The 26,582-nt window shown below is 46.6% G+C and overlaps 1 protein-coding gene across 9 annotated transcripts in view; it reads left to right on the top strand.

Annotated features, from left to right (window-relative positions):
* MBNL3 (muscleblind like splicing regulator 3) overlaps positions 1 to 26,582 on the top strand; it is a 132,755-nt gene that overhangs the window by 91,730 nt on the left and 14,443 nt on the right. For 6 of the 9 annotated variants that reach the window (XR_014784796.1, XM_084813578.1, XM_084813579.1 and 3 more), the window contains 4 exons: positions 1,967 to 2,203; positions 17,605 to 17,755; positions 20,546 to 20,581; positions 24,979 to 25,073. Coding sequence is in view for 8 of the 9 variants with exons in the window: in XM_084813578.1 (XP_084669704.1) it covers positions 1,967 to 2,203; positions 17,605 to 17,755; positions 20,546 to 20,581; positions 24,979 to 25,073 (519 nt within the window). In the remaining variant the exon portion in view is untranslated. Of the gene's footprint in view, positions 1 to 1,966; positions 2,240 to 7,159; positions 7,214 to 17,604; positions 17,756 to 20,545; positions 20,582 to 24,978; positions 25,074 to 26,582 lie in introns of all 9 variants that reach the window. The other 3 variants (XM_084813583.1, XM_084813581.1, XM_084813582.1) reach the window with 3 other exon arrangements.

Raw genomic sequence — 26,582 nt, 5'->3', positions numbered from 1 at the left:
CCCATCTGAATTTTGCAAGCTTTTTAACAAGTCCGTCCAGTTTGCCTGGAACACCGGAACTGACCTCTGTGGTGTTTGTTTTTTTTTTGGGGGGGGGGGTGGGGGGTAATTCCTACATACATGCATAGACATACAGGTCTACATAAAAATGGCTAAAATCCTCCATTGGGTTGCTAGGGCTGAAAAGTTATGAATAAATATCTACAAACTTTAATTAGAACTAAATTGGATTTTAGTGATATGCAGGCCATTCTAGGGGGGAAAGCTTCCCTTTTTTCACCTGAATGGAATATTTTTGTCTACATTTCAAAATGTACTTTTTTCTTAGCCCTTATGTTTAACTGCTATTCTTATAAATGGTGGTTGTTGTTGTTTATTCATTTAGGTTTTTAAGATTGTTTTTAAATATCACTGAATTTGTTCTCCATCTTGCATTCCCTCTCGGGAAAATAGGCAGAATATAAAATGTTAAAAGTAAGTAAGTAAATAAAACATGATGAAAGTTTGGATCAACGCTAGCTAAGACCATAACCAGAAATCCCATCTGTATGAATGGGACCATCACTGATATTAATTTTAAGAGAGCTTTCCCCACTTCCATTTCATTAAATAAATAGGATCTGGGATGGAGTCACCACCACCACCACCACCACCACCATCATTACGACATTTATATCCTGCCTTTTTTCCTCTTGCAAGGAACCCAAGGCGGCTTACATTATCCTCTTCCTCTCCATTTTATTCTCACAACAACAACCCTGTGAGGTACATTGGGCTGAGAGTGTGTGACTGGCCCAAAGTCACCCAGTGAGCTTCCATGGCCGAGTGGGGACTAGAGTGGGGACTACACCACACCGACTCAATGAGCCATGAAGCTCATTGGGTGGCTTTGGGCCACTGACTGGCCCAAAGTCACCCAGTGAGCTTCTTTTTTATCATGAAATTTTATTTTATTTTGAAATATATAAGATTATAAATCTTAGTCTGTCACTGATATGCATATGGAACATCTACAGTAAAACAGCCTAAGAAGGAGCTCGGTACCTAATGAAAGTAAAAATACAAGCAATGCAGCATAGAAAAGGAGAGTGTGCTTTCTGTGTGTATGTGTATATTAATCAGAAAAAATATAGGCAACTGTACTTGGTTGGAACTTTATCAAAACTTTGAAGTGCTTCAACTTAGGAAATGAAGGGAAACCATGGTACCATCATACCATTCTTCAAGTTAGGATTCCTTGCTGGCTGCACTTGATGAGTAAGTTTATACATACTCACAGTCTCCCAAATTTCATCAACCTACTGCTGTTTAGTTGGTTGCTTTGGAGACTTGTAGTTACACGCTATACATAACTTTGCAGCTGTATACAGTTGCTTAAGTAGGTCTTTATGCAGGAATCCAGGATCATTCTGTTCAGAAAGAACCCAGTGAGCTTCTTGGCCGAGTGGGGACTAGAACCCGGATCTCCTGAGGCCCAGTCCCATACTCTAACCACCATACCACACTGGTTCTCCCCATGAGAGTGAGAGGCCAGGATCTCTTCTTGATCATCTCAGAGTGCAGGACATGGGACAATGGGCTCAAGTTACAGGAACCCAGAGGCTGAACATCAGGAAAAAGTCCTGACTGTGAGGGTAATACGACGATGGAACCGGTTACCTAGGGAGGTGGTGGGCTGTCCCACACTGGAGGTGTGCAAGACGAGGCTGGACAGCCATCTGTCGGGGATGCTCTGACTTGGACTCCTGCATTGAGCAGGGGGTTGGACTCGATGGCCTTATAGGCCCCTTCCAACCCTAGTATGCTAGGATTCTGTGAGATCAAAAGTGACCCTTGGGTAGGTCAGGGGACTGAGATTTGATATTCCCATGTCCTTCCTTGATCCTTTTGTGTTGACACTGAGGGGAAAAGGCAGGGCATGTGTTCGCTGAACTTTCCTGTTTGAATAATGCGGCTTTCTTTCAAGGTTTGCCGAGAGTTCCAGCGTGGAAACTGCACGCGCGGCGAGAACGACTGCCGCTACGCTCACCCGATAGATATTGCCATGATAGACACAAACGAGAACACGGTCACTGTTTGCATGGATTACATCAAAGGGCGGTGTTCCAGGGAGAAATGCAAGTACTTCCATCCACCTGCACACCTGCAAGCCAAAATCAAGGCAGCTCAACACCAGGTGAATCAAAATGCTGCAGCCGCGATGGTAAGAGAACGACCTCCAACCAAGGCATTGCTAAGGGTTGTGTGTTTGCCCCACAAAGAACTAGACAGAGGCATGTGAAGCCCCCCCCCCCCCGAATAGCCTTCAAACAGCTTTCACCAGCCTGGTGCCCTCCAGATGTGTTGGACTTGAACTCCCATCATCCCCATGCTGTTGGCATGCAGGCTGGGAATGATGGGAGTTACGGTCTAATACCTCTGGGGGCACCAGGTTGGGGAGTAATGCCTTTAGATTGTAAAGTTTAGAATGATCCTTCCCATCTCCCATCATAAACCAGCCCAGTCGTATGCATGCTTACTCGGAAGATAGCCCTGTGGATTTCAGTGATTTCCAAGATCAGCCATGGTTTCTCCTTTGGGTGCTTCCAGGAGGGGCTTTTATCATGCCATCAGCCTGTCTCATTCATGGAATTGTACAGGGAGTCCAGACGTCGTCATCGTCTTCCTCTTGTAACACTCTTGCGTTTTCCACCATTTCTTCTGTCGTCTTCCTTACTGCAGAAAATCCGTTAAGGAAAAAAACGACAGGATGACTGCACCATGCTTTCTGACTGGCAACGCTAGGAGCCCTCCTTTGTCCCACTATTTTGTGCCTTGGACAGCCCAGTCTAATGGAGCAATCCCATGCATGTTTAGACAGAAGAAGGTCCTACAACTCAAAGCATTCTACAACTTCCAGCATTCCCCAGGCAGCATGGACTTTTGCAGTTGTAGGACTTTTTTTGTCAACATGCATAGGATTGGACTCTTAAGTCCACAGAACATCTCCTGCCCTCTATATTAAAACTGTTACAAATTGTAGACTTGGGAGAGGGCGTTTTCCATGATTCCCAGATTTTTCTCCCCCCACCTCCTTTTTTATTGCTTTGCTTAAAAACAGTTCCTGAGAACCCAGAAGCTGGCTCATTCTTTCAGGACATGTTTGTTGCTCCTAATAAAGGTATTGCCCATATGTGGCTTTTGGGGGTATATCAGTGGAGATTACTGCCTTGTAAGCATGCATAGGACTACAGCCATAAACCACCATTGATAAAGTGGCTTTACAGAAGAGAGGGACTCCTAGATGATAGACTAGCAAGGATAAACTGAAAGCAAAAGGTTACATTTGAGCAGAAACTTGCTGGTTGAGGGATGCAGGATCTGTTCCATGAGCCTATATTTAGATCTGGAACCTCAGTCTCTCATAGCATGCACTATCTGTACTCCTGGGCTGGGAGGAAAAGGGTGCTCTCTCCCGTGTTCATCATCACAGCCAAGGGTGTTGTTAGGCACAAAAGATTTGAAGCCCAGGCTGATAGGATAGAAATATGCATACAATTTGCATATGCTGATTTATACCTGCATGCAAATTTTAAAATAATTACCAGGATTTCTTTAAATTTCACAGAAGGCAAAGCCAGCCAAGTGGTTTCTCATCCGAATAATCTCAATTGAACTTTTTAGTTAATCTGTGCCCACCCCAGATCATCCCAAATCAATCGTTCCTCTTCAGTTTTTTTCCTAAGTTTTATTACCAAGTAGGGGGTATTTTAAGGGTGGTGTATTGCAGCATGTGAGGAAAGGGGATTAATCTTTCCCTTCCTGGCTGCGATGCCCATTGAAAATCACCCCTTGTTTGGCAATTAAGCTAGGGAAAAAAACCCTTCTGTTGCCACCAATGGATACTCAGGGCAATAGCATCCCTAGGAAATAGAGGCAGGGGCCCTAGAAGTAGAGGCGGGGCCCTGGGAAATAGATGTGGGGCGGGGCCTACTGGAGTCAGGCCTAGTGATACCCTTGATGACAGCCAATTCCAAAGGGGTTGGGCTTCAAACCATGCGTCAGCTCCATTACATTATGCCTCCAAGGCCCATTGAGCAGGGAAGCACACTTCCTTGCCCAGCAGTGGCCCGCCTAAAGAAAAGCAGCTTAAATAATTTCCCTCTGGGCACAAAGCAGCATTCAATAGGTGTCAGAGAAGGGCAATAACTGGCATCCCTTCCAACAGCATCCATCATGCTCAGAAAGATTACACAGAAGAGCCCTGCAGGATCAGACCAGAGGCCCATCTAGTCCAGCATTCTGTTTGCACAGTGGCCAGCCAGGTGCCCAGGGGAGGAAGGCCTTTCTCGTAAGGCAGATTCTTCCATGCAAGAAAATGCTAGCATGTTTGGGGCTCTGGTAGTTTAGGGCTAAAGACAGCTAAGGAGGGTGTGGGGGGACATAATGAAAGGCATAAACTGATCTGTGGAGAAAGCAGAGTTTTTCTCCCTCTCATTATACTAGAATTCAGGGTCATCTGATGAAGCTGGCTGGCATTTGAGGGCAGACAAAAGGAAATGCTACTTTTTCTTTTAGTATATTTATACGTCACTTTTCTAAGTAAACTGTACCCAAAGCAGCTCACAATAAACATTAACTTCTCAAAAGACAACCTTTGAAAGAAAAAAAGAATTTAAAAAAAGTAGCAATAAAAAAAATCAAATGTAAAAAGAATTCAATAAATGTAACAGGAATTCAGTATTGCAAGTAAACAAGTGCTGAGCCAAATCAGGCACGCGTGCGCGCACACACCCTGATAGCTGATACTACTGTTGCTGGTCTTATTGCACTCCATGGGTCCACAGCAGCCTGGCTAAATACAGTTCAGGGGAGTGCAGAGTTCTCACCGGGTGTCATGTTTCATAGCTGGCTTGCTCATCTCTCCTCTAGAGGAAGCAGCAATGATGATGCCAAGACCTCTTCAGCAGATATTGCAACTGCTTGTGCGGGTCTTATTTCACACAGTGACCTGGTTCGCACATAACACTAACCCAATGCTTTATTTAACCCATGGCTTGTTGCCTTACCTAGGCTTTGACCTGGTTCACATGTAATGACAACCCAGAGTATGGGTTGTCATTGAACCGTGGGTTGTTGTTGAATTGTAGGTTGTCGCTATGTGCAAACCCTGTACTATGGTCTAACTATGGGTTGTTAACCACAAACAACCCAGAGTTCACAACCCAACAACAAACCATGGGTTCTCTTTCTGGGTTGTTCAATGTTAACAAACTATGGCTTGCTAGCATGACTGGTTTCACACATCACAACAAGCCGGAATTCAACAACTCATGGGTTAAATAAGCCATGGGTTAGCATTATGTGCGAACCAGGTCAGTGCATCAGAATTGGTGATGGCTTCTGGTTTAGGTGGTGTTGAAAGGAATTAGACAAATTTATGGAGGAGAGGTCTTACTAGTGATGCTAGTGAGGCTACTAGTGATGGTTACATGGAACCCCTATACTTGGAGGTAGCATTCGTCTGAGTATCAGCTGAGGAGCCACAGCGGAAGAGGGCTGTTGCTGTCATGTCTTGCTTGTGGCTCCTAGAGGCATCTGGTTGGCCACTGTGGACTGGATGGACATTTGGTCTGGTTTCGTAAGGGCTTTTCTTAACCTTTTGCAAGGATGCAGCCTTCTCACGTGGGGGCACGAAGTGAAGAGGGGAAGTGGGCATGCATGCAAGCCCTGCCCAAAACATGGCACGCATGCCCACAATGTCAAAACAATTCAATAAATGTAACGGGAATTCAGTATTTCTGTTCCCTACTGTCAGCCCTCCCATGAGCCAGGTGAGTGCCTTCAGAGGGCTCTCATGAACCAGCTTTTGCCCTAATACTCACATCAGCACTGCCTGTTTATCTGTTAGGTGTTCAGTGAGGACTGCGTCATCATGGCGCGTCTTGTCTTTAAAAAGATCGTTCCTTAATGACCGACACTTGAGTCTGAGCACTTTTGCTTAGAACGAACCTTTGGAACAATCAGCTCATAGGCTGTTTGTTAATCATGCCTAATTCCTGACATCTTAACTGCGACATTGGCGCCCTCAGTGCATCTTTAATTCATGCCATCCCTTTCTGGCATAAACTTAACTTGCCTTATTACCAGCCCACTTAAAATATTTATCGATCGCTTGTCACCAAGGCTTTGCCACCCAAATAGCCTTGCATTATTCATTAACTTTTTTTGTTTTTGCAAGGCATCATGCTTTTATTGTACCTCTTGAGTTTGGGGGCAGACTTGGAAATACGCCCACAGATTTTGCAGGCCTAGCGAAAAAAGTACGAGTCCCCATCTGCCCAGATGGGCCTGCAGGTTAGCCATTTTTGGTACATTGATGGCCAAAATGGAGAAAGGCAAAGAAAGCAAATTCTCTTAAAACTTACAAAAGGTTGCCCAAATGTGGTTCTGATTTGCCCCAGTTGATTATAAGCAAGTGGCTATTTGCAAGCACAATTACCTGGAAAAAGTGGGATTCGCTCCTGGTTAGACACAAAGAGGATTGCTATATGTAAGGCATTAACAGAAGGTAGTGTCGCAATTCAGGGCTGTGCAGGTGCCATGACCCTAAGACCCAGATTCTGCCCACAAAAAGCAGTTATGTGGGTCATGTGCACTTGTGCAGTTTCGCACAATTTTGTTTCCCTGGTTTTAGGTTTTGAAATAGTTTTGAGGGATTTTTGTGAAGGGAAGAGTTAAGAAGATGGGTGTGCGGAGAGCACAGAAATATTCCCCCCACGTTCATGAGGACTAGAAACATAAGCGTGTGTAATATGAAAAAAAAAAAAGCCTTTACAACAAGCTGTGAAACACCCAAGATTATGAACATGTTCTCAGAATTCCTTGGAAAATCTTGTCCTGTTCTCTGCCCTGTGGACAGAGTAGCATTTTCCCTAAAACAAAGCAGAGGCATTGGCCTTCTAGTGTTCGTCCAGTTAATTGTCTCAGGCCCCCGCATTGTGCATGTTTCATCTGTTTTTAATATATTGTATAATGCATTCATTATTTTTTTTCTCTTCACCTCTTCCACAATGTTGCTCTCCTTTTTGACGCACTTCTGCTTGCTGTTTTCTGTTGTTGTGCTTGAATCCCCCTTCCTTGGCTCATTACGTCATGTGCTCGCTGCCTGCTAATTAAGACTCCGCCAACTGTCCGATCACTGAAGCGACCCCTCGAGGCAACCTTTGACCTGGTACTTGGACCTCTCACCTTCTTGCTTTGCATGTAACCATCTTTAGATTGCATGGGAGACATTTTTTTCCCCTCATCTGTTCTGTTTTGTGCGTTACCTACGGAGACTGCCCATCAGACGGGAAACGTTGCCTCCTTCATTCTAGCATCACAGTCCGCTCTCTTCCTTCCCCCACCCCACAAGGAAAAGGATGCAACCCTCCAGTTTAATCGAAAACTGTTTTTGATAACAACAGATGCCTTCCCTATCATCACCACCTCCTCCTCCTCCTCCAAAAAGACAGTTGCAGATTTGGAGCAAATGTAATTTTCATAATTGTTTTTCAGTCAGGATGTTTCCAAACAGTGACAGCTGCAGCGTTTTGTTTAGTTTTTTTACAACAGGGGAGCCCAGCAGGGTCCGTTTCACACCTTTGGTCTGAAGCGCCTGGGAGGAAACCTTCAGGGTGCTTCGGTGGCATGGAAGCAGCATGCCAACCAAACCCACGCTTTGGTGGGCACGTGGTCTTTTTTGCTGTTTGTGTGCACGCACACAACACACACACCACCTAGAAGCATTCTGGCTTGTTTGGTGTGATTTCATGGGCAGGCTTGGGCCCTGGGGCCTCTCTGTTATTATGTATAAGAATAGGCTCGTGACCCACAGAAGTTTAAGACAAAAACGGGCAGGAGGTTAGCTCCTGAGCTTTGGGACATGAAGAAAGGTGGGGCACAAATCAAATCAGTGAATACCTCTTTGTGATTTTCCAAGAAGACCCTCTCCCAGCCCTGCCTCCTTGCACTGCGCATGGCAGGACTCGAACCTGGGACTGAGGCTGCCCTCCAGCCCCACAGGTTCATGGTCACATTTGCAGGCTGCCACACTGGGGGAGCCGTTTCTGCTGTTTTCAGGAAAGGGTGTGTGTGCAGTTATCAGTTGGGGCGACTCACTGGAGCTTTCTTGCTCCTGTTGTCTGGCAGCCACCACCTGAATTGGGCATGCTGGAAGTGGGGTAGAGGGAGGGACACAGCTGCTAGCCAATCAGAGTGAGGAGCTTTAGTACGTTCCCTCCCTGAAAACTGCACACCCCGTGCCCCAAATGTGAAAGAGGGGATGCAGTTCTCCTACTTGAATTTGTGAATTCCTGCCCCTCCCACCCCTTAACTCCAAATCTGGGCCAAACTTCCAACAGTTGGAAATTTTGGCCCAGCCTTTCCTGTGTTCTCTTGTGCTCTGCCACTGAGGTAAGGCGCTTCCAGTATTCGCAGCTGTCCACTGGAGAGCCCTGTTAGGGAGCTGCAGTCTGGAGTAGGCTTCCCCAGCCGGGTGCCCTCCATATGGTTTGGACTGCAACTCCCATCTGCCCCAGCCTGCACAGCCAGAGGTCAAGGATGATGGGTGTTATAATCCAACACATCAGCATGGGTCTCGGGAAGGCTGCTCTAATTCCTGCAGTTTTTGATGCCTCCCTTTTTCAAGGCATCCACAAGGGGACACGGAAGGCAGCCAGGCCTGGTGCAAGACATCTGCTGCACCCAGACTCAATCCTCAATACTAGCTTGAGCTGGCACTAGTAAGCAGATACTGCAGGGAAGTTCCTACAGTTTCTGGCTAAAGTGGCTCCCTTCTGAGGCTATGGGCTCCCTCACACTGAGCTTTTATCCTGTGATTGAGATGGCTCCTTCATGGAAGCTTGTGGGCTCTTTCCATGATGCCATGACCCTCCACGGCGTCCCCTGCACTAAATGCCCTTTGTTCCGTTTTTAAATAGATCACAGATAGCGGGCTGTCAATTTACCCTGTTGTGTCCCTCTGTGAAAAGAGTTAAAGCAGCAAGAAGAGGAGCGAGATCAATGAAAGAGAATGGAAGACTCAGATTCGGGGAGAAGGAGGGGGAAGGGGGAGGGGGGAAAGGAAGTGCATGTAAAGGGAGTCACTTGTGATCCTGCATTTAAAACAGAAGCAGAAAGCCCCCTTTTAAATGCAGGACTTTAGGCTGGTGTAGAGATGCCCTATAACTACTCTCACCATAGGCTACGAACACGCTTGAAGGGCTCTTTCTGAAAGAGCTTTTGGCACAAGGAGCTTGTTGTCCTCTGAGAGATGAGCACAGGCAGAGGGCCTGCTTAAAGTGCAACAGTTCTGCACGCCTGGCTTGCACATCTTGTTTCTCCAGATTTCGATAATCCAGAAATCGTTTACAGCAGGTTGTTCTCAATTTCCCTCTGGGACAAGCATAACCACTTTTCACACCCTCAGCCTCCTCCTTTCTTAAGAACAGTGAAGACCAATTAACGGAAAAAGAGGTGGCTGAATTTGCCCTCCGTGCAGAGACTGGCCCAGCTCTGCCACAGACCCGAGATGAGCTTCTGCCACGGAGGGAGGGAGGGTGGTCAGCTCAGCTTCAGGGACCTCCTCCAGAACCCCTTGCCAGCATTCAGTTTTGCACTTGCACTGTTTGACTTAGGTCCCCAAGGGTGCATTTGATTTATTCGTTCATTCAATTTATGAGGTGCCCTATAGCCAAAGTTCTCAGGGCAACATACCTAATGAAGCAAATACAATAACACAAGTGATAAAACACAATGAAAGAATTGTTTTACAAGCAGCATCAAAAGTAATTGCAAAGCTGGCAGGACAGCCTTGCAAATAAGCCGACAAATGCTATTAGCCCTGGTTTGTGTGGAGACTGTTCTTTCTAGCCACAGACGTTTGGTGGGTGGGTGTTTGCTGGCCTGTCTCCCTCCAGGCCGTCAGGGCCAAAATAGACATTACTGTCAATCTGTACCTAGCAGCTGTGTCTTTTTTTTTTAGTCCAGGGTAGGTGCAGGTTCTGTGATCCAGATCATAAAAGCCCCCTATTGCCACACCAGGGTCCTAATCAGGGCGGGGGTGCTGTGCCATAAAAATGGGGGGTGGGGAGACGTAACTGCTTGATACGGATTTAGAGTAATGTCTGTTTCCGGGACCTAGACAGAGAACTGGCTGTCCGCCCGAGTGGGCCAGAAATAGTTGTGCGGTCTGGAACAGCCATGGGTCAAGATCCAAGGCAGCAATCAAGGAAAGGGAGCAAGCACTTTGGGCAGGGATAGGGAACCCGTAGTCCTTAGAGACTGATGAACTACTACTCCCATCATCCCTCACCACTGGCCAGGCTAACCGGGGCTGATGGGGATTGAAGTCCAGCAAGATCTGGAGGGCCAGAGGTTTCCCCAGCCCTGACTTAGGTAGTGTCCTCACACTAGAAAAAATTGCTGAGGCTGAGCTTTGAGGCCAGGGCTTTATAGGGTCTGGTGGGTGGGGATTGGCCCTTGGGGGATCAGCTGACAGAATGCTCAGGCAGGCTGGTACTAGGTGGCGCCCTCCAAACCTAGGACTCATCTGCCAGGCGTCCAGTGACAACACTACACTGGTCGTGCTGAGACCTATGTGCTGAGAGTCCCACTTTTCTCTCTCTCTCTCTCTCTCTCTCTCTCTCCCTCCCTCCCTCACACACACACACACACTCGTACAAAGCCTGATCACACATGTCCAAATAGATTCTCCAAGCTCCCGCTTTTCTCCATGCTGCATCCTGTCTGTGTCAATGGAGGTTGCATATAATAAATCTGCCAAACCAATCCGGCTCAATTGGTTATTGGAGAACCACAACCAAAACCAAGCCATTGCTTGCCTAGCCCTAACCAAATGAGCTGACACTCTGCCGAGAAGTATGGAGTGGAGTATACGTTTTCTCTGATGCACAGTCTCCCATGGCCTGTTAAAATTGAAGTGAAACCTGTTTCTGCACAAACTGTTTGAAGTTTACACTCCTCCTGTGCATTGCCATTCACAACATCTTGGCAACTTTTTCCATTGTGTAGGCCCTTCGTTTTGTACTCTGTGCATAGCATTAAGTTATCAAGTGCTTAGAGCGAAAGGAAAAAAAACATTCCTCTTCATGTTGTCTGTGTTAGCCTTTTCTTCTAAGCAGATAGGCCCAGTGTTTCATTAACCTGCATGTGAAATACAGACAGGCAGCCAAAGAACTGGGAATTCCAAATGCCTGTTTATATGTCACGGGTTCTCAGAGTGTTTTGTCATGAGCTGCTCTAAATCAGGACTGAGCTAAATGCTCTAGCCTCCCCAAGAGTAACTTGGAAATGCATCAGATTTAGGATCAGGTCTGCCATAGAAGCTGCCCAAACAGTGCTCTTAGCAGTAATATTTCTTACCATGTGCAAGGTCCCAAGGGAGCAGTGAAGTTGTTCTACTGGTTATTAGCACTGCCAATGAACTCAATGAGTGATATGTACCCAGCTGCTAATGCTCAAGAGACCAGTGGATACTCCTTTTCGGGATGCTCACTATCACCCGTGTCTCTGTAAACTGCCTGCCCTGTTTAGGTGGTCCACCTCTCTCTCTATGACAACCCCAGCTCTGTATTTCTCTCACTGGAGCCCCTAAAATTCTAAGGTTTAAGTTAATTGAAACTTTTAGTAGGGTCGGGGGGCCAGCAGGGGAGAAGAAGCTGTTATCTACACAACACAATTAACATTAAGAAACGTTTGCAGTTCCTTGAGACCTCGACGTACAACACTGCTGTTGAGACACGTTCTTTGGGAGATGAGTAACAGGTGGGGCGATATCCCACAACTTGGGCTGTAGGCATTCTTTCCCCCTTTGAATCTGATGGTGAAACAGGTTTGACTGACTAGAGCACCGTGACGTGACAGGTCTAAAAGAGAAGATTTGCTTGCAGAAAAAAAGAGCCAGCCAGCAGGGAAAACAAAATATGGCCTTTGGGAAAAATTAATAACATCACATTAATAACATCACACACATGCACACAACAGACAAACTAAGAGATGAAATTGGCCATTGGGACTTAAAATCTAATACACAGCCCAGTTCAGCCAAAAGGGCTGAATTGAGTTAGACCTTTGTCTATTGCACAACTCTTATACCAAAAACATTGATGTAAAAAAGCCCAATCAAAAAACAACACATCCTTCATTTTGTCTGATTACCAGTGGTAGATGTTGTTTGCTTCTGGGTAAACATTTGCACTCTTCTCTCCAAGGCTAGAAGCATCCCAAAATAAGCCTGGACAACTTAAATAGAGTTTTAACATGTGTATATATGTATGTACGCGTGTGTGTGTGTGTGTATATGTATGTATGTATGTATTTGTGTATATATATATCCCCTTCATGGATCACTGCCTTGTTGTGGCGAAGGGGCTTGCGTAACACAGTGAAGCCATAAGCTATGCCGTGCAGGGCCACCCAAGACGGACAGGTCATGGCAGAGAGTTCTGACAAAATGTGGTCCACTGGAGAAGGAAATGGCAACCCACTCCAGTATTCTTGCTAAGAAAACCCCATGGAACGTATCACAAGGCTAAAAGATATGACGCCCGGAAGATGAGTCCCTCAGGTCGGAAGGTGTCCAATATACTACTGGGGAAGAGCAGAGGGAATTCCCAACTAGCGCCAGAAAGAGTGAAGCGGCTGGGCCAAAGCCGAAAGGACACTCAGCTGTGGATGTGTCTGGTGGTGAAAAGAAAGTCCGATGCAGTAAAGAACAATACTGTTTAGGAACCTGGAATGTCAGATCAATGAATCAAGGTAAGCTGGAGGTGGTCAAACATGAGATGGCAAGATTGAACATTGACATCTTGGGAATCAGCGAACTAAAATGGACAGGCATGGGCGAATTTAATTCAGGTGACCATTATATCTACTACTGTGGGCAAGAATCCCTCAGAAGAAATGGAGTAGCACTCATAGTCAACAAAAGGATGGGAAAAGCAGTACTGGGGTACAATCTCAAAAACGATAGAATGATCTCAGTACGAATCCAAGGCAAGCCATTCAACATCACAGTAATTCAAGTCTGTGCCCCAACCACTGAGACCGAAGAAGCTGAGGTTGATCGGTTCTATGAAGACCTACAACACCTTCTAGAACTAACACCAAAAAAAGATGTCCTTTTCATCATAAGGGATTGGAATGCCAAAGTAGGAAGTCAAGAAATCACCGCGATAACAGGCAAGCATGGCCTTGGTGTATGAAATGAAGCAGGACAAAGGCTAATAGAGTTTTGCCAAGAGAACACGCTGATCATAGCAAACACGCTTTTCCAACAGCACAAGAGGCGACTCTACACATGGACATCACCAGATGGTCAATATCGAAATCAGATTGATTATGTACTTTGCAGCCAAAGATAGAGAAGTTCTATACAGTCAGTCAAAACAAGACCTGGAGCTGACTGTGGCTCAGATCATGAGCTTCTTATTGTAAAATTTTGGCTTAAATTGAAGAACGTAGGGAAAACCACTAAACCATTGAGGTATGACCTAAATCATATCCCTTATGAATATACAGTGGAGGTGAGGAATAGATTTGAGGGATTAGACCTGATAGACAGAGTGCCTGAGGAACTATGGATGGAGGTCCGTAACATTGTTCAGGAGGCAACAACGAAATCCATCCCAAAGAAAAAGAAATGGAAGAAAGCCAAGTGGCTGTCTGATGAGGCTTTAGAAGTAGCTGAGGAAAGATGGGAAGTGAAAAGCAAGGGAGAAAGGGGAAGATATATCCAACTGAATGCAGAGTTCCAGAGAATAGCAAGGAGAGACAAGAAGGCCTTCTTAAATGAACAATGCAAAGAAATCCAGGAAAACAATAGAATGGGAAAGACTAGAGATCTCTTCAAGAAAATCGGAGATCTCAAGGGAACGTTTTGTGCAAAGACAGGCATGATAAAGGACAAAGAAGGCAGGGACCTAACAGAAGCAGATGAGATTAAGACGAGGTGGAAAGAATACACAGAAGAACTGTACAGGAAAGATCTGAATGTCCCTGATAGCCACGATAGTGCGGTCACTGAACTAGAGGCGGACATCCTAGAGAGTGAAGTCAAGTGGGCCATAGGAAGCATTACTAACAACAAAGTTAGCAGAGATTACAGTCTTCCAGCTGAGCTATTTAAAATCCTAAAAGATGCTGCTGTTAAAGTGCTGCACTCAATATGCCAACAAATTTGGAACACTCAACAGTGGCAACAAGACTGGAAAAGGTCAGTTTACATTCCAATTCCAAAGAAGGGCAACACCAAAGAGTGTTCAAACTACCACACAATTGCACTCATTTCACATGCCAGCAAGGTGATGCTCAAAATCCTACAAGCTAGGCTTCAACAGCATGTGAACCGAGAACTACCGGAAGTACAAGTGGGGTTTCGAAGAGGCAGAGGAACTAGAGATCAAATCGCCAACATTTGCTGGATCATGGAGAAAGCAAGAGAATTCCAGAAAAATGTCTATTTCTGCTTCATTGACTACGCTAAAGCCTTGGATTGTGTGGATCACAACAAACTGGCAAATTCTGAAAGAGATGGGAGTACCAGACCACCTTACCTGTCTCCTGAGAAACCTGTACGAGGGTCAAGAAGCAACAGTAAGAACCGGACATGGAACAACCGATTGGTTCAAAATTGGGAAAGGAGTACGACAAGGCTGTATATTGTCGCCATGCTTATTTAATTTATTTGCAGAGTACATCATGAGAAACGCCGGGTTGGATGAATCAGAGGTCGGAATTAAGATTGCCGGGAGAATTATCAACAACCTCAGAAACGCAGATGATACCACCCTAATGGCAGAAAGCAAAGAGGATCTAAAGAGCCTCTTGTTGAGGGTGAAAGAGGAGAGTGCAAAAGCTGGTTTGAAACTCAACATTAACAAAACGAAGATCATGGTATCTGGCCCCATCACTTCCTGGCATATAGAAGGGGAAGACATGGAAGCAGTGACAGATTTTACTTTCTTGGGCTCCAAGATCACCGCAGACGGTGACTGTAGCCATGAAATGAAAAGACACTTGCTCCTTGGGAGGAAAGCTATGGCACACCTAGACAGCATAGAGACATCACCTTGCCGACCAAGGTTCGTATAATCAAAGCTATGGTTTTCCCAGTAGCAACGTATGGCTGTGAGAGCTGGACTATAAGGAAGGCTGAGTGCCGAAGAACTGATGCTTTCGAACTGTGGTGCTGGAGACGAGTCCCCTGGACTGCAAGGAGGTCAAATCAGTCCATCCTAAAGGAAATCAACCCTGAGTGCTCATTGGAAGGACAGATACTGAAGCTGAAGCTCAAATATTTTGGCCACCTAATGCAAAGAGAAAACTCCCTGGAAAAGACCCTGATGCTGGGAAAGATGGAAGGCAAAAGGAGAAGGGGACGGCAGAGGATGAGATGGCTAGATAGCATCACCGATGCAATGAATATGAACTTGAACACACTTCGGGAGAGAGCAGAGGACAGGAAGGCCTGGAAGGTCCATGGGGGTCCAGGAAGGTCCATGGGGTCATGAAGAGTCGGACACGACTTAACAACTGAACAACAGTGTGTGTGTGTGTGTGTGTGTGTATGCACGCACCTACCTACTGACAGTTAACCACCTGGAGTGCCATTTTTTCTTTGCAGAAATGCAGTGTACAAATCAAATAATGAAAGAAATTTGAGTCTGGACTCTTTTCAGAGCTTGGGGAAGGCAGCTTTTTGCTTATGGAAAAATGACTTGACAAAATTTGCTAAACCTCTTCCTTCCCATTCCAGTTTAACTGCATCCCCCCACCTGCCTCTCCACTCCTACCTCGCTGCCTCCTTAGAGCCAGCCCAAAGCAGGAAACAGTGCTTCTTATCCATGTACTGAGGATATTCAGTTCCTTGTGTGAATGAGGTTGCAAAAAATAATTCTGGAGTAACTCTGAAGCTCCACCAGGTGTAAATTCATGGCAGGAAGAGGATACTTACTTTCCATTAGTGCCAATTTGGAGCAGAAACACATTTTTCATATTCTGTTTAATCCATGTACTGCACGCACACATAATTTCGCTGTTATTACAGTTCCACAATGGTTCAGGTGCTGTATACACTACAATAGCCGGCATATGCACGTGTTTAGATCTGGTTCGCACATAACGCTAACCCATGGTTATTTAGCCCATGGTTAATCCAGTTTGTTACCCTACCCAGGGTTTGGCAGACATTTGAACAAACCATGGTTTATTTCCTCAATCCCTGGGTTATTTATTTTGTTTCACCTGCTCCCCCCTGTATCCCAAATGCCTTTGTAGCACTGTAATATCGGCAGGCAGAGCAGCTGGGGGTTTTTTAACTGTTCTTAGCGAAACAACCCATGGTGCTGGGTTTGCGCATGACAGCAACCCCTGGTTTAAAACAACCCAGAGTTCACAACCCAATAACAAACCATGGGTTCTCTTTTTGGTTGGTTTGTGGTTAAACCATGGTTTGTTCGGGCAGCTGGGATTGCCAGTGCAACAATGCAGAATTGAACCACCCATTGGTTAAGTGAAGCATGGGCTATCATTATGTGTAAACCAGGTCACATTCTAAAATTTAAAGAGAACAGTGTAAGAGAACGGTTAAGGTACATTCATCCATGTGCAGTGTGCACATGCATGCATACATATATGGGAAGTGTAGTTGTGTAGATGCACATGCCTATAGCTCTCGCATAGCATCCTTGCAGCATTGATGTTACTGCAACACTGGTGCATCAGCCGCACATCATCCCGAGAACAAATTGCTGGCACAGGAAGTGGGCCAATGTTTACATGTGCGGGCTTTTGCCAAAGCTAGCACCGTTAATATTTTGGTTTACACTTGTTGCTTATGCTAATCTTCTCATTTTAATAGCTGTCTCTCCTTCCTTTCTTAGCTGGTAATCGTTTGTGTTTTGTTTTTTAATGCTTGTTGCCTGCAACTGCCTTCTGACTGCCCCGACAAAATAAAAATTATCCCTGGTTTTTTTTCTCTTTTTGCCCGCACTCCTTTCTTTTTAAAATCAGACAAATCAAGATGTTCTGCTTTTGGGGCACTGTTGCACTACAAATGTAAACTGATTTGAAACTGGCTTAACTGCCAACACTTTTTTCAGAACACTCTGGGAGTTGCAGAGTTTTGCAGGGAGAGGGGGTGCCAAGAATTCCTTTCATTAGAGGGTCTGGATTTCTTTCCCATGATCGGCGCCATGACAGTTAAGCTTGCTTTAAAACCTGGTTTGAATTTGTAGTGAAGACAGGGCCCATTGGAGCACTCATCCGATTTATTTATGTATTCCTTCATTTGTGGTGTGTTTTTTTGGCACAATTTCACTTTCTCCATCTGCACTAACTGCTTATCCTATGAAGTTGTGACTCCTATCTCTTATTGGAATACCTTTTTACCTATTTCCCACCTCATTTTTGATCCAACACAGTTGCAGGTGATTTGCAGACCACACAGCATGTTTGGTTTCAACATTGCTTTGTCTAAAATTGGTTCCCATTTTTGTATCCTTTTCCCCCTACCATTCACCCGCCCCCCTTGTCTTTGGTCACCACTCTTTCCTTCTGCAGGCTTTGCCACCTGGTGCGCTTCAACCTTTACCAAAGAGGCCAGCGCTTGAAAAAAACAACGGTGCCACCACAGTCTTTAACCCAAGTGTTTTCCACTACCAACAGGCCCTCGCAAACATGCAGTTGCAACAACCTACGTTTATCCCTACAGGTATGTCATCTTGGGCTTTTCCCTTTGGCTTCACAGGAGAGAAAATGCCACGTTCAGAGAGGTGCTCGCCAGTATGAAACACCCTTCCCCCCGCCCACCTCCCCAGTCTGCCCTTGCTCTTGGCGACTTTGCCGCACGGCCTTTGCTGTTTGCTGAGCAGGTTGCTTTTTCCAGAACGAGCTACGCTGGCACAACTCCCCTCCCTGCTGCACTGATGTAGATTCCAATTTGCTGATCTGCACAGGTGTTGCATGGCGACAGGTGCACGAATCAGGAGAGTCCCCCAGGGGTTTCAGGCGTTGAGTTCAGGAGGAGGAGGAGGAAGAGGAGGAGATGGCGTTGTCACAGAGGGCTGAAGGACAGTGCGGAATTCATCTCTCTCGTTACCTTGCAAAGATGATCAAGAATCTTTGGAGGCTGGGGACTGAAGGCAGCTCTCAGTCCGCAAACACAATTGAGGTTGCAGTGAGCAGCGTGGACCTCCTTTGGAAGGATGTAGCCCTGGAAACATCTCTTTGTGCAAGCCGTGATCGTCTTCTTTTTAAAAAAGGGACTATTGCACTTGCATCCAAAAGTACTATTATGCTTTTGAGGGGTGCAGAACCTCTTTCAGCCTGAGGGCTGGATTCCATTTCCAAGCTCTTGGGGGCCACATTCCAGTGGTGGGCAGAGCCAAGGTACCAAAAATGCCTGCATGTTTTGACTTAAAGCTCTTAACTGCCAATAACTAGCCCTTAAGAGAGGCATTTCAGCCTTTTAGAATGGGGGGAAAACGGCACAATAGCTGGGACCACCCAACCATTGGTGCTCAGAGGGAAAGGGGGGGACCAGGGGAAGGGGGTGGGGCCTCCTGGATAACCCCAAAGGGCCGGGTTGGGATTCTGGGTGAGCTGGATTTGGCTACTGAAGGTTCTGCACCACTGCTATAGTTCTTGCAGTGAGACATGGCTGGAGATGTTTCCAGGAGAGATGCTCTCTCACTTGCACACATCCGCATCCATGCACACACATGCCTTCAGAGCACTGGTTTGGCCAAGTGTATTGCATACCTGTCATTTTTTTAAAAAATGACACTCAAAATAAGCCTAAAGCCTGAGATGCAAAGGTGTGCTGCTGTGCTTTCAGGAAGCCCATGCGTAGGGACTTTGGCAGAACATTCACTTGGTAACCTTGGGGTGGTGATTCTCCCAGTCCAATTTTTCTTTCATTGCTCTTTTTGGTCCCTTCACTGAATAAAAACCAAAGTGTTTGCCTCCTGTTGTTTCCTTCGCAGGAGCTATTAAGAAATGGCATACGGAAATGCCGCTCCCACATCTTTTCTCTAGTTCTCGCCTCTTCTTTCTCCCTTTGGGGTTCCGCTAAATTAATCGCAAACTGATTCCTGGATTCTTCGCGAACTACCAGCATGTGCTTGCTTAAAATGATATCTTGGCCACAAGCCAAGCACAGAATTTGGCACGCTCAAGCGCATTGAAAGGGCATGTGTACAAGTCCACAAACGTTACTAGCCGCCACAAATTCTCAATAACCTGCTTCCCCAAACGTGCCCCTACTAGCAATTTGCGATGCCTGAAAGCTGGCCCTATTTCCAAATTAAAATGTTTTCCTGCTGGTTGCCACAGGCCATTGGGCTAGTATACAAGCCTGGCTTATACTCGAATGTGGGTTGTAACATTTCCATTCTGCATTTGAAAATAGCCAGTGCACACAGGAGAACTTTACCAGGGCTGGGTTTTTTAGAAAGGAGGGAGCGGCCTTATACCAAGTTAGAACACAGGTCCATCTAGTCCAGTGTGGTTGACACTGACTGGCAGCAGCGGCTCTCTGGGGTTTCAGGCAGGCGTTTTTCCTGCCCTACCTGGAGATGCCAGGGATCGAATCTGGGACCTTTTGCATGCCAAGCAGGGGCTGTACCACTGAGCTATGACCACTGCTTAAAACTGAACCTAAAAGAGGTGGGGAACCTCAGGCCTCAGGGCAAAATCAGGCTCTCCTGGGGTCCCACCTTGTGGGGGCCCAAGATGGCCACAAGCCCCTCCCTTTCCCCCAACCACCAACCATTTGGTGGTTTCCTGGCTTTTGCACTGTTTTTCCCCCATTCTAAAAGGTTGAAGTGCTTCTCCTAAGGCTTAGCTACTGTCTTTTTGGATGACAGCCCCATGTCAAGTGAAACATGCCCTTCCAGACTAAGATATAACCTTGAAGCCATCTAACTGTATGCCAGCTTGCAGCTTGAAACCCTGTCCTGATGGCTCTTGCACTCATGCAGAGGTCTAAGTGCACAGCCAAAGTTCTGTGCAAGGGAAGGCTGCCCCATGGGGGCCAGGCGATGCTCACATGACCCTAGAGCATTCCTTCCCGTTTAATTGGATGGGGAAAACCCTGTTTTCATGGTGTTCTCTGTGCCCTGTAGAGCTTTGGACTGAGGCAGGAGTTTGCAAAATCCTATGTGTGTGTGTAAGTCACACAAAGTTGCACTAAATACGAAGCGGGCCACATTAGCTAGGGGCTGTATGTGTGTTCAAATCTCAGGCAAACGAAACTTGCTGCCAAGAATCCAAGAATCACTCTTAATTTGCCATGATCTTCAAGCTGAAATATAAAGTCTGATTCAGTTATGCCAAATCTGAGTTTTGCATGTGCCTTTGCAATGGATGCTGCAGCAGCAGCAGCTAAATAATCTCCTTTTTCTTTTAATTAAAAGAGTTTTTATCTGTTAACACGTTAACGGCTTCACTAATGAAATGTCCCTTCTGTTCATCTTTCCACGCTTCACTGCATGGTGTGCAGGGTCTGTGCTGTGCATGACTCCCACAGCAAGCGTTGGTAGGTTTTTCTCCACAAACTTCAACTTTTCCTAATCTGAATGAGGCATTGTGTCGGGGGAGGGGGAGGGGGAGGGGGGATGGTGTGGTGAAGTATCAAGTGCCGTGATGTGCTGTGGCTAAAAACTCGGTGTTGTCATAAAGGCCGAGATGGTCATATCCCTTTTCATGTCTGTGCAGTGTGGCAAATTTAATTACTGATAAGCAGCACTGAGCTAAAACTAGTGTCAAAAAACTCCCCCTTTTGACATGTTTTCAGCAGTGCCCATGAAAATGTTTCCCTATTCATTTACGTTGCCCTGTTGGTGTCTCTCTCAATTGGCTTTGTTTACTCCCTGTCACCTCATTACATAGCCAAATTGTTTTGGCTACATAGCAGCATGATGTCATCCAGTTTGCTGTGTGATCTCCCACTGGCTGGGATCACCTTGGAAGCATTGCCATCGCTCTCAGTTAACCTTTTGCCCACACCGACATCATCATGTAGCCAGATCTGATTGGCTGTATAATGTTGTGACAGCATCCTATTGACTATGTGATCCCTAATTGGCTGGCACCACTAATCCAGAAAAATGAAAGGAGCAGTGACTTGAATGGAAAATACTGTGCCAAACTAGCAGCACTTAGGGGAAATAATGCCATGAAAATACCTTTTTTAAAAAATAGAGAGAATATTCTCCCAGTTAACAAGGTTTTCAGGAAATATTTCTGCCCCCTAAAAGTGCTGTTTTCAATCTAAACAAATTATAATGAGAGAATATTTGGCAAAGCTCTACAGATGAGCCAGCCTGAAAAGAATGAACTTCTAGCATCTGTGCTGGTTCTTTGACAAAGTAAGCCCCTCCACCTCATCGGCCAGGATTCTTCCACGTCACTCTGTTACATGGATAGGCTTGGTTCAAGTTGGGAACTAAAGAGACTTTGAAACTGGTTTATATTTGGTGCGTAAACATGCCACAACCAGATGCAGACACCAGGACTCCATGTTCTCACCTGAGCTCAGAAAGAATCCTGTGTATCCTGTTAGGTGTCCCCCCCCCATCTGTTCCATGTTCATAATGGGAAGATAGCCATACAGAGACATCTGGACCAGCACAGCTGAACAGCCCTGGACCACAGAGTTTGATAGCAGTGTTCCCCAGTTGTTTGGGAACGTGGCTGGGGGGGTGCCATTACACTCATGCCTTGCTTGTGGGTCTCCCGTCTACAGCTGGTTGGCCACTGTGTGAACAGAATGCTGGACCAGATGGACCCTTGGTCTGATCCAGCAGGGCTCTTCTTAAGTTCTTAGTGTTCTAATTGCTGCCTTTCCTGGATGGAATGTAGGAAATGATTTTCCACACACCAGTCATTAGCAACTGTTTCCACCAGTAGGCCACTTTGGGATGCCGGCATAGTTGTCAAAGTTAATCGGATGTCCTGAGGCCCAGTTACTGGGGCTGGCCCTACCGTTAGACTGAGTGAGGGCAACTGCTTCAGGCAGCAGATTCTGGGAGGCAGCAGCAAGGTGTGGGAGGAAAGAGCTGTGTGCCTCGTTGACCTCTCCTGTACCCCCTAAGCTGCATTTAGGTGTAGAGGAGGATGCTGTCCCAGTGCCAGGGTTGAAGTGTGTGGAAGACTGGCTTTTGTACATGGAATGGGCTGACCTTCCCAGTTACCACTGAATTGGCAAACCTGTGTCTGGGTTAGACCTCTTTCTTAAGATCAACATCAGCCCCCTGTCTCCAGGACAGGGGGCTGACGATGGGAAAAGAGGGTCTTTTCTGCGGTGGCCCTTCAACTTTGGAATGCTCTCCTCGGGGCTGCCCATCTGTGACCCAGTCTATGCCCTAACATTTAATGATTAGTAAATCTGCTGCTGTGTTTTGTTTTGCTTTGTTTAGATTTTTACTGGTGTTACTGCTGCCTCCCCTCCTCTCGATTAGGGATGGCATTTTAAAAGAATATATTTTAATGTTGCTGTTAGTTGATGAAAGGTTTAGCTTACACGCTTTAAGCCTCCTTGAACAATGTTTAATTAAAAGGTGAGATACAAAATTTTAAAAGAATTCATTGGATGAGATTGTCAGTGGGGGCTTACATGACATGATGGAATGCTTCTACATGCACGCGCACGCACAATACCCCTTGCATATAGAAAATGAACACCTCAGTGTGTCTCGCCTGGCCTGCTCCCAGCCATACTACATTTTGCATGCAAGGATTATATGGAGGAGCCATCTCTCTCGCATGTGCGCGCGCACACACACACACACACACAGAGTCTAAACCAGGGCTACTGAAATGCAAGCCGAGGAGCAAAATCCAGCCCTCTATGAGTTCTCCAGACAGCCACGCCCCCTTCCCTGGCTCCACCCCCATATTTCCTCACACAGCGCATAGTTAAACTATGGAAATCACTACTACAACATGAGGTGATGGCCACCAATTTGAATGGCTTTAAAAGTGGATTGGACAAATTGATGGAGGAGAAAGCTATCAGTGGCTCCTAGTCCCAATGGCTATGTGCTACCTCCAGTACCAGAGGCAGTGAGCCTACGTACATCAGTTGCTGGGGAACATGGGCGGGAAGATGCTGTTGCGCTCATGTCCTGCTTGTGGGACTCCCTTATGCAGCTAGTTGGCCACTGTGTGAACAGAATGCTGGACTAGATGGACCCCCGGTCTGATCCAGCAGGGCTGTTCTGATGTTCCCCCAACCACCAATCATTTAGCGGTTTCCTAGATTTTGTGTGATTTTCCCACGCCCTTCCTAAAAGGTTGCAATGCCTCTCCTATGGCTTAATTACTGGCAGTAAAAGCTTTAAGGTAAAACATGCTGGGGGTTCTTTTTAATTCTGGCCTGCCCTTTGCCTTCGGCCACACCCACACCTGGAATGCGGCCCCCGAGAGCTGCTCCAAAATGGAATTCCACTCTCTGGCTGAAAGGGGTTTCGCACCCTTGGTCTAAACTGTGATGCAGCCCAGACTCAAGTTTTAAAACTTTTTAAAGTATTATATTCCGTTGTATTGTGCTGTATTTTTACGGCGTTAACTGTTGTGAACTGCCCAATAGCTTTGGCTACTGGGCAGTATAGAAATGTAAGGAATAAGTTCAGGACCTCAGTGAGAAATAAGCACCAAGAGTTCAGCGTTTGCAGTATTTCGTGTTAGTGAGGCTGCATTCTACACTTCACAGTTTGGTTTCGTTTTAAAGTATAACAACCTGCTCTGCTTTCTCAGTGCAAATCGTCACATGTACATTTAACCCCCTTGGATCCAAAAAGAACCTGTCCAAACACATGGGGTTGTGCTTTCCCTGGCTTCACCAGTTGTGGAAATTAAACATCTGTGCAAGAGAGACCAGAACCACCCGCCTCTTAGCTTTTATCTCTCACAGTCTCAAACTCGTAAACACAGCAGGGATTTAATCGGGAAATGTGGGATGTCCCTGTCCAAACGCAGCCCCCCTCCCACCTTGGCCAGTAGTGCTGCTTCCAAACGCACACGTTCTGTGAAGAGCCAGAGTTCCTCCGTCTTCCAAATGGGCCACTTTGGAATTGCTGTTGGTTTATCTCCCCACCCCAGTCTATCCCTGTCCCGCATGTTCTCTTATTTTCTGGAAGTGTCAAAATGTGTGGGAAGTGCTCTCTTCCTTCGCCCATCCTCCACTTTGGGGAGAAATTGGAGCGTGCCCTGCTAAAGGATCCAGGCAGACGAAACGTGCTGAAATTGCATTCACACCATCCTTGTCGCAGAACTAGCAGCTATGTGCAGTTACAGCCGGGCCTTGTAGCGCAGCAAGAAAGAACACAAATGGGTTTTGCAGCTGTCAGCCATGAGATGCTGTGGGAGGGTTGTAACCAGTGACAGTGTCTTCTCCAAACACTTGCTCAGAATTGCACCATGTACTTTGGATTCATAAATGGGGAGCAATCTTTCAAAGCGGGGGGGGGCACAGTTTGACGCCCATGTCTGCCCACAGAGCAGCCTGCATTTGACATGGCCCATCCTGGGTCACAGGCACTGATGCACACACTAATGAGGGGTCTCTTTGGCAGTTGAGGGGTCTCCTCCCCCCTCAGCTTTGGAAACTTGTCCCCTGGAGTCTTACGTATCATTGTTCTGCTTATAAATGTTTACTAAGTGTTGAGAACATTTTTGTTATTTTTCCTTAATTATAATTGTAATTGGCTTTCCCCCCCCTTTTTCTCTCTTTTTCTTTTCCTCCCCTCCCCACCACCCCCGGATTCTGTTTTGCTTTGCACTGTGGTTGCATGTCGCACCCCGGTGTCTCCTTCCATGACGTCACAATGGCTTGTTGCTGTGATTCCCGCCATGCCCCCGCCACATGTTGCCATGGTTCCATACACTCTCCACCTTCCCATTATGTCACTTCCATGGCTCCGTACTGAAAAGTTCCCATGATGCACGGTGCTACGCCCACCACTGTGTCTGCAGCAACGACACCTGCCACCAGCGTTCCTTTCGCTGCAACTGCTACAGCCAATCAGGTTTGGCCCTTTTAGTTGCTTTTATTTCATGATGTTTACATGTGCCGGGGACTGTAGAGGACCCATGTCCCACAAGGGGCTGAGTGTCTTTTGCCATTGTTCACGAAGAGGTTCGAACACATACCGCTTCTGCCTCAAAGATGCCACCAAAAGTTGTCTGTACCTGAAAGATGAGCCCCATCTTGGCCATACATGTAAAAGTAACTTTCCATAGGAGATCACAGCCATCGTGTTATAGGTCTCCATGGGAATCACTATTCTCTTGGTATGAGACCACCTATGCACGTTCCTGGTGTCCATAAGATGTTTGACAGTGTGGTTCAGGGCTGGCATCAAGGGTAGGCGTGGCTGGGCAACTGCCGAGGGCCCACAGCCCAGTAGGGGCCCACCAACAAGAGGCCCCTGGACTTGCTTCTCTTCTTCAGCATTGCATCCTGCTTGTTCCCCTGCCTCTCGCTCTGGCTCAGACGGTGGTGGTGGTGAGGAGGAGGAACAGGAGATGCCACAGCCAACATGCTTCCTGGCTCTCTGCCTATCAAGCAGGCCGGTGGTGGTAATGAAGGTGGACGAGAAGCAAGAGCCACTTGGGAGAAAGTGGACTGACTGAGGGAGGGGGCCCACTGCGGGGGCCTTGCTCAGGAGCCCCCTCGCATGCCTTCTCCTTTATCTGCCTGTCCAGTCACTGAGGCCAGCTGATGAGGCACTGCTGCTGGATCCACATGGACCTACGGTCTGTTTAGAGTCCGCTCGGAGCAGAGCTTTCAGTGTACTGGCTCCCTCCCTCTGGAGCTCCCTGCCTACTGATGGCAAGCAGGCACCAACGTTACTCTGTTTTCGGGGCCTGCTGCAGACATTTTTATTTAAACATGCTTTTCCTGAACGACCAGTCACGTTTTTATTGGCATTACTTGAATTTTTAATATTTCTATTCTTCTATATTTTGATGGTTATTCTTTTTCCCTTTGTTGTTCACCACTTGGAGATTTTTTTAGATATAGAGCAGTTTATAAATTTTGTGTATCATTATCAGAACAGATGTGGAGACTCCTGTGACAAGTAACCGTACACACGACAGCCCAGATAGGGATCATTCGTTACATGGTGACCATTTCCTGTGGCATCCAGTGGAGGCTGGAGGCTCCGATGTCAGTGAGGTGGTGAATCTGCTCTGGGTTTTACTCAGAACTCTAAAATTGCTATCCAAGGTGCTTAGAGTTCTGTCTGAAACCCGGAGCAGATTCACCGCACCACTGCCATCAGAGCCACCAGCCTCCACTCATGGCATCCCTGTGGCAGATGCGATGTGTGCTCTGTCCCTGACGGTTTGCACACTCACGCTCAGACACACTTTGTCAGCATCTCTGGCCAGTCACTGTGCCCCATGAAGGATGGGGGTCCTTGGAAAAGCAACTTGTATATGTTTGGGATTGGTGTTGGAGCAATGGTGTGTGGGGGGGGGGGGGTTTGATGTAGAAGATGGGTGGGTTGGGAGGGCCCAGACATTTTAAA

Source organism: Heloderma suspectum, chromosome 9 (assembly GCF_057233095.1).
Source record: "Heloderma suspectum isolate Gila_16-S chromosome 9, 16-S_ref, whole genome shotgun sequence".
Taxonomy (NCBI): Eukaryota; Metazoa; Chordata; class Lepidosauria; order Squamata; family Helodermatidae; genus Heloderma; species Heloderma suspectum.
This window is presented reverse-complemented; position numbering and strand designations above follow the sequence as displayed.